Source organism: Brassica napus, chromosome A7, assembly GCF_020379485.1.
Source record: "Brassica napus cultivar Da-Ae chromosome A7, Da-Ae, whole genome shotgun sequence".
Lineage (NCBI taxonomy): Eukaryota > Viridiplantae > Streptophyta > Magnoliopsida > Brassicales > Brassicaceae > Brassica > Brassica napus.
The window spans coordinates 15,547,909-15,561,217 of NC_063440.1; the positions used below are offsets into that span (position 1 = coordinate 15,547,909).

The window sequence follows — 13,309 nt, forward strand, 5'->3', positions numbered from 1 at the left end:
AAAAAAAAATTATACTTCGATTAAAAATTATAGACTTACATATTTTCTAGATGTATTTTAAAACATTAATTTGAATATATTTTGGTCAATTCAGTTTAATCCCGTTCAAAATCAAATCATTTTAGATTTAAAAGAACGGGTTCGTGAATTTTGCCTCGTGAATTTTGCCTAGTCTTACTCGCCATATAGAAAGTAGAATTGAAATATTGATATAAATAGATTACCTAAAAATATGCAAACAATGTCACAATATTATCATCGTACAAAGATAAGCAAATCCATTTTTGATGAATTTAGCCTCGAGCAGAAGTGTTTTGGTGTTTTGAAATGCATGATTAAAGGCTAGTATTTGATGATGAGTGATGACTAACAGCCAACAGGGGGACCACCACAAGGAATCCTATCAAGTGTACTTGTCCGACGTAGAATCCGTGGGACCCATTTGATTGCCGTAATCATCGGAGCATGTAAACCGGCGAACTGAAAAGTTAAAAGTGGCTGTTAATCACTAATAAGCTCACACCTAAAGACAAACTAATGTTTCATAGTTTAATGTTTCTTGAAATGCGAAGACAAATTGATAAAAGATAAATTCTCGAGCCGCATGCGCCAAACATTAATACCAATATCTATGTTTCGTGGTCGTGGCTCTTTTATTTTATGTGAGACTAAAAGCAAAATGGTTTTTTCATCCAAAAATGCTTGCTGAAGATGTTGTGGTCCTTGTGGAGCCGACTGTAGTCTTAGTAACAGTACGATCGTATAAAAAAAATGGAGTGTGTTATAAAAAAACAGGTCAAATGGTTGTACCAATACGACATTAGACGTTCATAGAATTATGATGATTATCTCTACTAAACGTTAGAGCTAGTTAAGAGTTTCTAGAGTTAAATGGTTCTATATTGTAGTGGGTGAGAACCCATATTGTTTAATAGGAACGTGTATTGCATAATGTAAGTAGTGAGCTCGTGAGGAGGCCCATGCCAATCTTAAAGACTTCTAACTTCCACATGTGATCAACTCCACAACCCTTAAATCTCACGTATTGCGAATTTATAAAGGTTGTAACGTGGAATAATTTCTGTGTAGCCGCGTGTCCAACAGAGAAGATTAGGTTTAAGAATCCAATGCGGTAGTCCCACTCTATGCAGCTGCATTTCTCCATATGATTATTATACCCAATCATATTTGACACTAACATTGCTTCAACCAAATCATTCCCTACTCAAATGCTAGGGAATGTTATATAATTAACCCGAATCCAGCTAAACCATACTATATATAATGCTCATGTATACCAAGAATGAGAAGAACATAGTTTTCGTTTAACATAATTTGAACGTAATTAGGTCGATAAGATTGAATATCGTAACCATATTTGTGATTTGGGTTTGGCTAGTGGATCTGTGGATCCATATGAGCTTTATCTTAAGCAAAATTACAGCATGTGAGTTAGGCAGAAACTTATTAATTTCAACACAATGTGATATTAGTGGTCTATTACTAAGCAACCAGTTTGGAGCGTGCGGTGGCCTGTTTTCCTTCCTTTTTATGATTATGAATCCTAAACGTTCAGTGTTCAAAAAAAAAAAAAAAGAATCCTAAACGTTTAGTCCAACCTACATTAACATCTCAATATCTCGCGCCGAAAGCTAAGTATATGATTTTAAGAAGATGAATTATGTGCACAACAAACTGATTGGTGTGTAAGAAAAATGATTAAATGGAAATTATTACCCAATGCACATTTCCGACTATTAAGAAAGACCCAGAAAACGACTTTTTTTTTTTTTTGAACACAAAGACCCAGAAAACGACTATATAGTATAAATGGTCACAAGTTCTGTGGGCTGCAAAAGCCGATTTGAACAGTATTATATTTTAATGTAGCATTCGTTTTTTTAAACTTTCCTATTAATATTTTTTACAATTATGTTATGTGAATTGGAGTAATAGGACATATACAGACAGCAGAGGCAGTCTTGCATGTTAGCTTTTGAAGCTGGTTTTTGACTAGACGAACTCAGAGGCAGACACAATGTCGGCTTTCCTCAATAATTGGGCGTTTGTTCAACTATTTCGTTTCTTATTTTTGCTAAGTTAATGATTAGTCGGAGAAGAAATACGCCAAAGCAATTTTGAGTATTAAAGGTAATTAACAAACTCCTTTTTCCGAAGTTCTACTACATTTTTCTTTTTTGAAAAAGGAGGCTCTACTATATTTAGAACGTCCATATAATTAATTCTGTCTAAAACAGAGCACCCGTCTAATGGTCTTTCTCTGAGAGTGAACACCGTAAGAGCTTAAGACCATGATTAACCCGGAGTTCTTGGAATAGAGTTTTTATCGGAAGTTAAAAAACTGTTTTTTAACTTTTAACTTAAAAAGCTAACAACTGGTTCTTAAAGTCCTTATTTAAAAACTTTAAAAACCGGTTTTTAACTTTTTTAGTTAAAAGTTAAGAAACAGTTTCTTAACTTCCGTTAAGAACTCCAGTTTAAGAATTCCGGATTAATCATGCTCAAAGAGCCAAGGATTCTCTTTCAATGTCCTTTAGTATTTCTATTTGGAGTCGTTACTTCATCTATAGCACGAGTTTACCATGATAAATTCTTCTTTCTTTTACCATGATAATTAGCCACAATAAACCATAAACAACCAAAAATATTACATAACAATGTGCCAAGTCTAGGTTCTGGCTTTTAGGTATCATTTTCTCAAATTTACAGATACTAAGTCTTCTCAATATAGTGATGCTCAACAAAGTACTCTTATTTATAGTTATAATACGGTACTTATTTCCATTTATGTTACAGTTTAATAATGTTGTTTATTTCCATCTCAATTAAACATAAAATTGCAGTTAATTAAATAACACATTGAGGAATAAAGGTTGTAAGCATGTTGTGTGGTCATGGTGACCAGTTATACTGGTTGTTTTTGTTCTGTCAACAACATTTTACAATACAAAAGTCAACGATCAACCAACCTTAATATTGACTTAAAAGTAAAGGAGGAATTAAACAGGCGACATTTGTTTTCTCCTTGTCTTAGAACTCCTCAAAAATGGAGAGTCTTCAAGGTCTTTTGCTAACTATGATCATTGTGGCTTTTGGAACTACTACACATCTAACTCAAGCTCAGTCTGATCCAACAGGTACATTGTTTATAAGCACTTTTCTCTTAAATGACTTTGAAATATATATTCTCTTTGGCTCTTTTATAAATTCGTATTGATCTCTATGTCTCTCTTACCAGAATTCACCAGCTTGGATTGCGGACTACACCCCGCCGCTTCTCCTTATACCGAACCATTAACCAAATTAACATACACATCTGATGCCAACTTCACTCTAGGTGGTCAAAGTGGTAGAGTTCAAAAGATTTATGAAGAGGAGTATAAGCCATTCACAGTTCTAAGATATTTTCCAGATGGAATACGAAATTGCTATAATCTAAAAGTCACATCAGGCACGAAGTATCTTATCAAAGCTCTCTTCCTTTACGGGAACTATGACGGGCTCGAAACTGCCCCGAAATTTGATATGTATCTTGGTCCTAACATATGGACAACGGTCGATTTAAAAAGCTCTTTAGGTGAAGGAAAGGAGGAGATCATACACATACCGAAGTCAAGCTCGTTGCAGATTTGTCTTGTTAAAACAGGGAAGACTACACCAATTATTTCAGCCTTGGAACTAAGACCCTTGAGGGATGATACTTACGTCACTACAAACGGCTCCCTGAAGCTCCTGAAACGCTCATATGCTTCTGATTTTCTCGGTCCCACTATACGGTAATTTAAAAATTTCTTACTTTACTTGCAACCAAAGTTTTCGTGAAGACTATAAATGTTTGATAACTGTTGATCATTATAATGTTCAGGTATCCTGCAGATGTATATGATCGTGAATGGGAGCAGTTAAGTCTTTCGTTCGCGTTTAATTTTGTAAACACAAGTCTCAATGTAAATGCTTCTACTCCTTACGAGCTACCACAAGAAGTCATTTCAAAGGCAGTCATTAATAAAAACGTGACCGAGACGTTAACTTATGAATGGATTATGGATGAACGGGAGGATCAGGCTCTCATATATCTTCATTTTGCTGAGATACAATCACTTCGAGGCAATGATACAAGAGAATTTGATATTACATGGAAAGGAATGGACGAAAACTTTACTGTTTCAGCTTATCGCCCTCAAAAGTTACAACTAGAGACTCTATACAACACATCGCCTATGAAATGTAGGTTTCTTGGATGTACTGTGGAGCTGGTTATGACTCAGAACTCAACTCTCCCACCAATGGTTAACGCCATGGAAGCTTACAAGATTATTGAGTTTCCAGATGCTGAAACTAATCCAGAGGATGGTGAGACAAATCAATGATCATATTAGCATTCATTTCTCTCAATATTAATATGTATGATTCTTTGTAATAATTTGGGTTTTATTTTTTTAGTGGCTGCGGTACAGAATGTTCGAGATACTTATGAACTGAGTAGAATCGACTGGCAAGGAGATCCATGCGTTCCTCAGATGTTCAAATGGGAGGGTATAAACTGCAGCTACACAAATACTACTATTCCGCCAAGAATCATTTCCTTGTAAGATTATCTAATCATTTATTTAAAAAGTTTTTCGATGTGTATATCTCTAAAAATGTGTATTATGCTGTTCTTGTAATCAGAGACTTATCATCAAGTGGACTAGAAGGGGTCATAGCATCTAGCATACAAAATCTAACCCATCTACAAGAACTGTGAGATTATAATATCCTCAAAACTGAATTTATTTTGGTTATAAGATTTTATATTGCATCTTAAACTTTTATCTTATTCTGCTAAAAGGGACTTGTCGAATAACAATCTGAGTGGAGAAGTGCCTGCGTTTCTAGCTAACATGGAATCACTGTTGATCATGTGAGTCTTGAACGACGAGTGATCATATATTTCATCATGTATATAACAATTAATGTTCTACTCTGTTTTGGCAGAAACTTAGGGTGGAACAGTTTAACCGGTCCAATTCCTCAAGCCCTTCGTGATAGAGAAAAGAAAGGCCTCAAGTTGACGTAAGTTTCTTCATAACAATATTCATTTTTACTGATGATTTGTATATCTAATAACGTTCTTGTCCACTAGTTTTCATGGAAACCCAAATCTTTGTCTCTCTGACTCATGCAACAACAATAAGAAGAAAGTTTTAGTACCAGTTATTGCATCGGTTGCATCAGTCGTGGCTCTTATTGCCTTGCTGGCTCTCTTTTTTGTATTCAGAAAGAAAGCCCCTCTATCAGAAGGTACATTGATAGACAGAATCATCTATCAAGAAAAACACAAGGCTTAATAAACTATTAAGTTTCATAGTTAATGATAATGGCATTGCTTTGATCTTTCCATGTACAGGCACAGCTGCTACACGAGAGTTACCAAGAAAGTCCTCGATATACTCCAAAAAGAAAAGGTTCACTTATTCAGAGGTAGTAGAACTTACGGACAACTTCAAAACAGTTCTTGGAGAAGGAGGGTTTGGAGTTGTCTACCATGGTTCTTTGAGTGATACCGAACCAGTAGCTGTTAAAGTTCTCTCCGAGTCATCAGTTCAAGGCTATAAGGAATTTAAGGCAGAGGTGCGTTCACGTTTTTCGACTTATATAATCGAAAAAAAAAATACTTAAGGTTAATGTCTTATTGAAAGTTTCATATTTATGAAATGTATCCAAAAGGTGGAACTTCTTCTAAGAGTTCATCACATAAACTTGGTAAGCCTGGTTGGTTACTGTGATGAAGGAGGCCATTTAGCACTTATCTATGAGTATATGGCTAATGGAGACCTTAAACAACATTTATCAGGTAACTAATCATTTATACAAGACATGTCTTTATTAGTCCATGAATCAATAATTTTGATGTCTTCAACATGTATGGATTCAGCATTTTCATTTACAGGAGAAGCGGCTGGATCTACTTTGAAATGGGCTAGTAGACTAAAAATTGCTGTCGAGGCAGCACAAGGTCAATTCTAGCAAACCTAAGAATTTCAGTAGTCCTTTTCTTATAACATTGCAAAGATAACACCAAGTTTACTATAATGTAGCATTGTCATAACATAGATATGATTTTATGTCCATAGGTTTAGAGTATTTGCATGTTGGATGTGAGCCGCCAATGGTTCATAGAGATGTCAAAAGTACAAATATACTATTGGACGATCGTTTTGAGGCCAAACTCGCGGATTTTGGACTTTCAAGATCATTTTGTGTCGGAGCTGAAACTCAAGTAGCAACAGTAGTTGCTGGAACACCTGGATATCTTGATCCTGAGTAAGTGCTCTAATACATAGAAAACAAATCTAAATTCAACTTTTGTTTGTTCCTTCATTAAGTTCCATAAAACTCTTTATTCTGCAGATATTACCAAACAAATTGGTTAAACGAGAAGAGCGATGTCTACAGTTTCGGTATTGTACTCATGGAAATCATCACAAACCGGTCTGTGATTGAGCTAACCCGAGAAAAAGCTCATATAGCAGAATGGGTGAAGATTCTAATAAGCAGAGGAGATCTTGAGAAAATCGTTGACTCAAACCTTGGTGGAGATTATGACTCTAACACAGTCTGGAAGATCCTTGAATTAGCAATGTCATGTGTGAGTCATTCTTCATCTGATAGACCAACAATGTCGAGAGTTGTTAACGTGCTTAAAGAGTGTTTGATCTCTGAGAATTCGAGGATAGGCAGACAGTATCAAGATGGTGACTCAAAGAACTCGTTAGAGTTGACTGTTGATTTTGGAACCCAGGTGACCCCTGATGCACGCTAGGCCTCGACATGAGTCATCCTTTATCTTGTTGTTACATAACAGAAAATTGTTCTGATGTGTTTCTGTAATGTTTGTCTGTGTGTGTTCTTTTTCCAGATTGGTCTGAATAACTGGTTTGTTTGTTTTTTTCTTGTTCTTTGAGTTGTCTTTTCATTTTTTTTGGAGGATCTGTCTTCTTTACTCACATCTATACAAATAAATGATCATAGTATGTCTTCTTTTTCATAAATATTTCTTTGCGTATAATTTGTTGAAAAATAATGTGAATCATATGTATGATTTCCAGTGTTTAAAAAAAGTGTTTCAGGCCGTTGAGTCTTTGTCCGTATAGCGTTACTTGGTTCAAGCCCTGACACAAAACTGATGATCCCAAACTGTGTCATGTTGCAGAAGCTATTTTATTCTAATGATTTGACTAATGATATGTTAATGATTGCAAAGATGATGCAAAGAATATCATTAAACGTGTTTCTTCGAAAAACAGTTTATAAGATGATGTAATAAGACGTGAATTGTATAAAGTAGTTAGAACTGTAATTACTGTTCAAAAAAAAAGATAGAACTGTTATTGTTGAATTGTCTATAACTTTTTGTAATAATGTGATGTGACTATCTAGCTTTGAAAGAACCATGTTATGTTACAAAGAAAAAACTATGTCATGTTATAATCATTATGATGATATGCTGTTTTGTAAAAAAAAATCAAACACGATCATAAAGGGAATCAATTTTGCAAATTAGTTTAAGACAAAAAAAAAAAGAAATCAAAGAAGGGAAATAGTTTTGTATTTGTTTGTTTAGTCTCCAGCTGCATTATTTGTCACGTTCCGCCCCCATCATAACCAAATGTATTTTAAATTAAAACAAACATAAATAAAATAAAAAGGAGAAAAAAAAAATCATCTTAACCGGAGGTGGTAGATCTGAATCATCAGAATTCAGAACCCTTTCTTTTAAGCAAAAAGAACCCTAGATTAGATTCTATCGATTGGGTTTTGATTCTCAATCCTGGCTTCTTTTTTTGCATCGGATCTAGATCTTCTTTAGAAAATCATCAAATCGGCAAAAAAATATGAAAGAAAGGAGATCTGGGAAGTCGAATCATCATCAAGACAACGACGAAGAGGTTCACCACCAAAACAGTCATCTGACTTCTTTCAAATTCGCCAAACTGTTTGATTCTGAAGCTTCCTGGGACAAGGTAAACTTGTCTTAAAAATTATGAGTGATTTTGCATTGGATCAATAAGACAATGTCGCGGTTCGGTTTTTATGTGTTGGGGACAGGACCAACTAGGAGATGTGTTGCATTGGATCAGGCAAGTTGTTGGATTACTCTGCGGATTGCTTTGGGGTGCCATTCCTTTGGTTGGTGGCATTTGGTTACTTCTGTAAGTTTATTCATTTGTCTTTTGTCTGCAATGTAACAAGTATGTCCATAAAGCATGAACAAACCTCCTTGCCTTAGCTCCAGTTACGGTTTTTTATTGTTTTAATTCGTGTGTGTTTGATCCACGTCATCGGGTTTAATATGTCCTCTGTATCGTTTTAGGTTCCACAGCTTTGATCTATATTGATGATTATAAAACTCTTAAAGACCATCACATTTTCAGACAATAAGAAGCTACAACAGTTACTATTGTCTTTTTTTTTTGTTCTAAAAGAAAAGACTCCGCCTTTTATCAAGGCTTATTAGAATTCTTAGTTTTATCTTAACAAAGTTACATTGTTGACTGTAAAATTTTGGCAGGTTTTTGGCAATCTCTTCAGGTATAGTATACGGTTACTATGCATTGATTCTGAAGATCGATGAAGAAGACTATGGGGGTCACGCAGCTCTGCTCCAGGACGGTCTCTTTGCTTCTCTAAGTGTATTCCTGGTATTTTTTACATTTTCTCCCTCTCTTACACTCTCTGATCTCAAGATTTTCATCAGTCTTTTAACTTTGTGATGAATAACGTTTCAGCTTGCGTGGATTCTGGTGTATAGCTTGTCTAGCTTCTAAATAGAGACACCTTCTCTTGCGCGCTTAAGTTGGCTCTTTATCCCTGCTGAGAAGATGGTTTGGCAGAAGGTGTTTTTCATGGTTTCTCAGATGACATTCTTATTTACGTTGGCTCTTGACGCTTTTTGTTTTCTAAAGATTGGAACTAGCTTCGGTAGTTTGTTTTCTAGATTTCAAATGGAACAACATCCTTTGGTTTTGTCAACTATTTTCTTTTTAATTTTGTGTAATAATAAACCAAGTAGTATGTTATGCTACAAAATGGTACTTTTTTTCCAGGGTCTCTCCAAATTCGCGACAGAAATTCACTAGCATCTTACTATTCCTAGCTGATTCTGTATAATACATTCACGAAGAACGGAAATGAAAAAGGTAATCGAAACCGAAACAAAAAAATGCGTCTGCCGGGAGTCGAACCCGGGTCTATTGCTTGGAAGGCAATTATCCTAACCGTTGGACTACAGACGCTTTGATGCTAGCTATTTGAACAGTTTAATAGTAAAGGCAGCACATCTGCTCAACCAAGAACATGAATTTAGAATTTATAGTTATATACTTATCCAATAATCTAAAGCCCTAAAAGAAAATTTGTTTTCTTGTTTGAAGTCACATCTGATGACTGGCTTCATGAAGTCTTGGAATGAGTTCAGCTTCTCTACCTGCAAAGTAGAATCTCAACAGATGGTGGATAATGCGGTGGATTAAGCTGCTTCTTGTTCAATTAATCATGCCTTTTGTTGAATGTTGTACCTCTATAAATCATGAGACAATTTGTATCTTCCTAGTATCTTAATGAAAGGAGTATGTTTTTAGTTTAAAAAAAAGTCACAATCACAAAGAGAGAAATTTCTTCAATACAAATTCTAAAGCAAAAGACAAGCGTAGCTAATCAGCCCCAACCAATGAACTTGTTGTAGTCTCTCTCAACCAATGAACATCCCCTTGAAATTGCGTGAATCAAACAAAACCAACTAAGAGAAATAATATCATTTCTACGATCACAATCACAACTACTACATTCATTTATCTCCCAAGAAATTGAAGAAAACAAAACAAAACACACACACATCAAACACAGTCTAATATCAAATGAATCAATGCCTATCAAAGTAAGAATCCCACTCATGCTTCTCAACATTCCCAAACACGTTATACTTCCAAGAAAACTGCTCCGGAAACTCGAAAATCTCTTCATTCCCTTCCTCAATCCTCTTCCTCAGCCCTTCAACTCTTTGCAGCACTCCATCCACTGCCACATCAAACGCATCTTCAAACCTTCCCGCGTCTCCTCTCTTACCAGACGGGTTAAAATACATCAACCTCGGTATCAACTTCACCACTTCTTCTCTCATAGCCACAACTTTCCCCCTCGGAATCCTACTCAAAACCTTCTCTATACTCGCTTTACCTTCTTTAACATTCTTCTCCGGTATAAAAACAGAATATTTACCGATATCTTTAGGTAAATGCCAAATGTACTGCGCGTAAGCCGACCCCGGATGGAAGAAAACCGGTATGCAACCGGCTAATATCGAGTCGAATGTAGACCGTCTAGTGTAGGAGTCGCCAGGAGGTTGGAGACAGAACGTTGAGCTCAAGAAGAACTTCATGATCTGGTCGGGTTTGTAGCATTTTTGAGAGCCTGAAACGCATTCGAGAAGCTTGCATTTTCTTCTGGAAGCTTTGCATTGGTCCATGATCTCGGTTCTTATGCTGTCGCCTAGGTTTGGACGTGGTGCACCAACGAAGGAGAATAGGTAACGACGTTTGATTCTTCTCATTCTGTTCTGCCATTGGAGGATCTCTGCGTTGGTTGAAGGGTGGAAGTAGGTCGGGTAAGGAACCGCGAACCCGTGGTAGTTCCATGGGCTTGATTCTATTAGTAACATCGTCATGTTTCTAATTTCCGGCAAGATCATTAACCTGGCTAGGTAGAAAGAGAGACACAACAATGAGAAAGCTTGTTTAATAAAAAAAAAACTAAAACATTCATGAATGCTCTATATTATGTAATTCTCCAAGATTAATGATATACATAGATATATATGATTATGCAACTATTTTCCGTTCATATAATTCATCAATTTTTTTATTGTTCTTGTGTTCTTAAAATGCTGCAAGTAATAACTAACAAGCAAAAGTGAAACGTTATTGATATTATAACTAATATTTAGTGACATATAATTTATGTAATATTCCAAGATTAGTGATATATATATATATATATGTTTTCTTATGATTATGCAACAATTTTATCATTCATAGTATTCATCAAAGTTTTCTTATGTTCTTGAGTTCTTGAAATGCTGCTATATAGCGAAGTTAGTAACAAGTAAAAGTGAAATGTTATTTGATTATACTAAAACTCTTGTGCTTCCCATGCTTCATTAGTATGCTATATATCAGTTCTACTATTAATCAGATATACTACTCATCCCCTTAGATTTAATCAACGAATTAGGATTGGCAGCTTACCTGTTGCCCCAATCAGATTCATTCTCTGGTGTACGCATAAAGTCCCAAGTGGTGCGACCAGCCACCATGAAATGATCTCGACCGTCCATTCTCTTCCACTCTGGTCTCTCCCTAAGCCACTTCATCAGATCAAGCGCCGCAGCGTCTCTCATGAAAGGGAACGGTCCCCACAGGAACCGCATCAAGTCTAAACCTGGATAGTAAGGAACATACACCGCTGAAGCCAGAGACGAGTCTTTGGTCAAGCACTTGTACTGCTTCATCCTGTTGTGGAATATCACTTCTAGTGTGAATTGGTTTGTGGCGAACCAACCGGAAACTCCCTCCATGTTCGGTAGACGAGGGCCTAAACCGAAGTTGGATGTTAACTCGCACATGTCCGTCCACCTACTCAGCGTCCAGCAGTTCTTGAGAAGCTCCTCGTTGAATAACGATGGAACGTCGTGCATGTAAACGTATTTTCCTCGACATGGATCGTTACGTCGCGTTGCTCTTGGCCGTACCATAACTTTAGGTCGGTTTCTCCGGGAGGTTACTCTGTTCTTGGCCACGGAAACTGTCTTATTCGGTGTGAAATGTCTCTGAGTTTTTGGTTCAGACACTGTTTCAGAAGTGTTGTCACTTTCAATATCATTATTGGACAAATCATTCGCCATTTCCTTACCTACTCGATCTTTCTTGGATCCCACGTCATCCTTAGGCTCCAAAAAGTTTAGTTCTTTGTCGTATGATTGATGATTCTCATCACTATTAACCACATTCCTCTCATTATCATCATCATTATGGCGAACCCTTTTCTTCTCAGGTTCCAATCTAGCCTTTCTCGGTTCGCGATGTCCCCTCCTAGACCTCGTGGTCCGACCACTCAAACCTGACTCAGCTCTCTTCTTCTCGTTCTCAATCTTTTCTTTCTCGAGTTCCTCAACGAGATCAGTCACAACCTTGGCATCTTCCGAAATCTGAACCTCCTGAGAGGTATTAACAGGACGAGTGTTGCTGTCTACGTCAGAGACGACAACAGGCTGGTCAGGTTCTTGGTCGTGTTTTGGGACGTCGACAGGGAGAACAGCCTGATCAGATTCTTGGACGTGTTTTGGGACGTTGATGGGGAGATTGATGACGTTTTCTTGTCGGAACAATCTCTCGTGGGTATGAACGGTTGTCGCGGAGGAGCTGAAAAGGTAAAGCAAGACAAGCCAGAGGAGGAAAGAGACCATTGCCACGTACCAAAACTGTGTTCTGTACTTTGAGCTCGACTTCTCCATCGCCATCGCTCCTCTCCTTTGTGGTTTTCTCATGCATCAGCCAAATCTCACCTCCAAACCTTGATTTCTTGCTTGCGGAAGAAGATATCGTAAAAGGATATGTGATGATTCTGAATCTGAATGAGAGATTTAGGGCAAAGATTGGATCTCTTGCAGATTCAGAAAAGGAATGGAGGCTGTGAGAGAGATGTGAGATTGTGAGGGTGTTGAAGCGTTCAAAGGTATAACTAGGTTTTGTAGTAATTAATGAAAATATGTGTCTTTTTCCACAAACTAAGCGTTAATTAGTAACATTTTGAAGGTAAACTAATCAACATGTGTCCTTAATTAGTGTTTCTTTTAAGTATTGTTGAACTGATTCAAACAAAAATACATTGGGATTCAACATGAGGAAAAATACGGATCATTTGAACTGCTTAAAACAAAAATAAAACTTGGGATACATAGTGAGAAAAAAATACAAAAATTAAAAAGCCTACATATAATCATAATTTATAAGTAACTAGATTATTTGTAAAGTAGTAAATACAGTTCAGACTATCTGGACTGCATGGATTAATGAGTAAGTCGGCCAGCTCTTTGGAGTAGATAGATCTCCACGGATCTCTATTTCATCACTGAACAAGTGATGAAGAAGCTCTTGTATCTTGCACATTGTTGAGAGGTATGCCTGGCCCTCAAATTTTATGAGCTTTACAGAAGTATAATTTTTGATAAATATATTTCTACAAAATTATC

The 13,309-nt window shown here is 36.5% G+C and overlaps 3 protein-coding genes and 1 non-coding gene across 4 annotated transcripts; 2 read left to right on the forward strand and 2 right to left on the reverse strand.

The window, feature by feature from the left end:
* Window positions 1-988: 988 nt before the first annotated feature.
* Window positions 989-7,909, forward strand: LOC106356639 (probable LRR receptor-like serine/threonine-protein kinase At2g28960). The gene is made up of 13 exons (XM_048736892.1): window positions 989-3,158; window positions 3,260-3,797; window positions 3,887-4,374; window positions 4,465-4,609; window positions 4,693-4,764; window positions 4,853-4,924; window positions 4,999-5,076; window positions 5,147-5,304; window positions 5,411-5,634; window positions 5,731-5,857; window positions 5,939-6,019; window positions 6,138-6,327; window positions 6,415-7,909. The coding sequence occupies exons 1-13, from the start codon at window positions 3,068-3,070 to the stop codon at window positions 6,824-6,826; spliced, it is 2,676 nt and encodes an 891-aa protein (XP_048592849.1). The 5' UTR covers window positions 989-3,067; the 3' UTR covers window positions 6,827-7,909.
* Window positions 7,750-9,109, forward strand: BNAA07G14260D (respirasome Complex Assembly Factor 1). Its single transcript, XM_013792254.3, has 4 exons — window positions 7,750-8,027; window positions 8,113-8,216; window positions 8,576-8,705; window positions 8,793-9,109. Exons 1-4 carry the CDS (start codon window positions 7,899-7,901, stop codon window positions 8,829-8,831), a joined length of 402 nt encoding a protein of 133 aa, XP_013647708.1. The 5' UTR covers window positions 7,750-7,898; the 3' UTR covers window positions 8,832-9,109.
* LOC106356640 (probable xyloglucan galactosyltransferase GT11) lies at window positions 8,790-13,309 on the reverse strand. The gene is made up of 2 exons (XM_013796373.3): window positions 11,307-13,309; window positions 8,790-10,754 (listed from the first exon to the last, which is right to left on the reverse strand). Exons 1-2 carry the CDS (start codon window positions 12,602-12,604, stop codon window positions 9,926-9,928), a joined length of 2,127 nt encoding a protein of 708 aa, XP_013651827.2. The 5' UTR covers window positions 12,605-13,309; the 3' UTR covers window positions 8,790-9,925.
* Window positions 9,228-9,299, reverse strand: TRNAG-UCC. The gene has a single exon. It is a non-coding gene; the product is annotated as a tRNA-Gly (tRNA).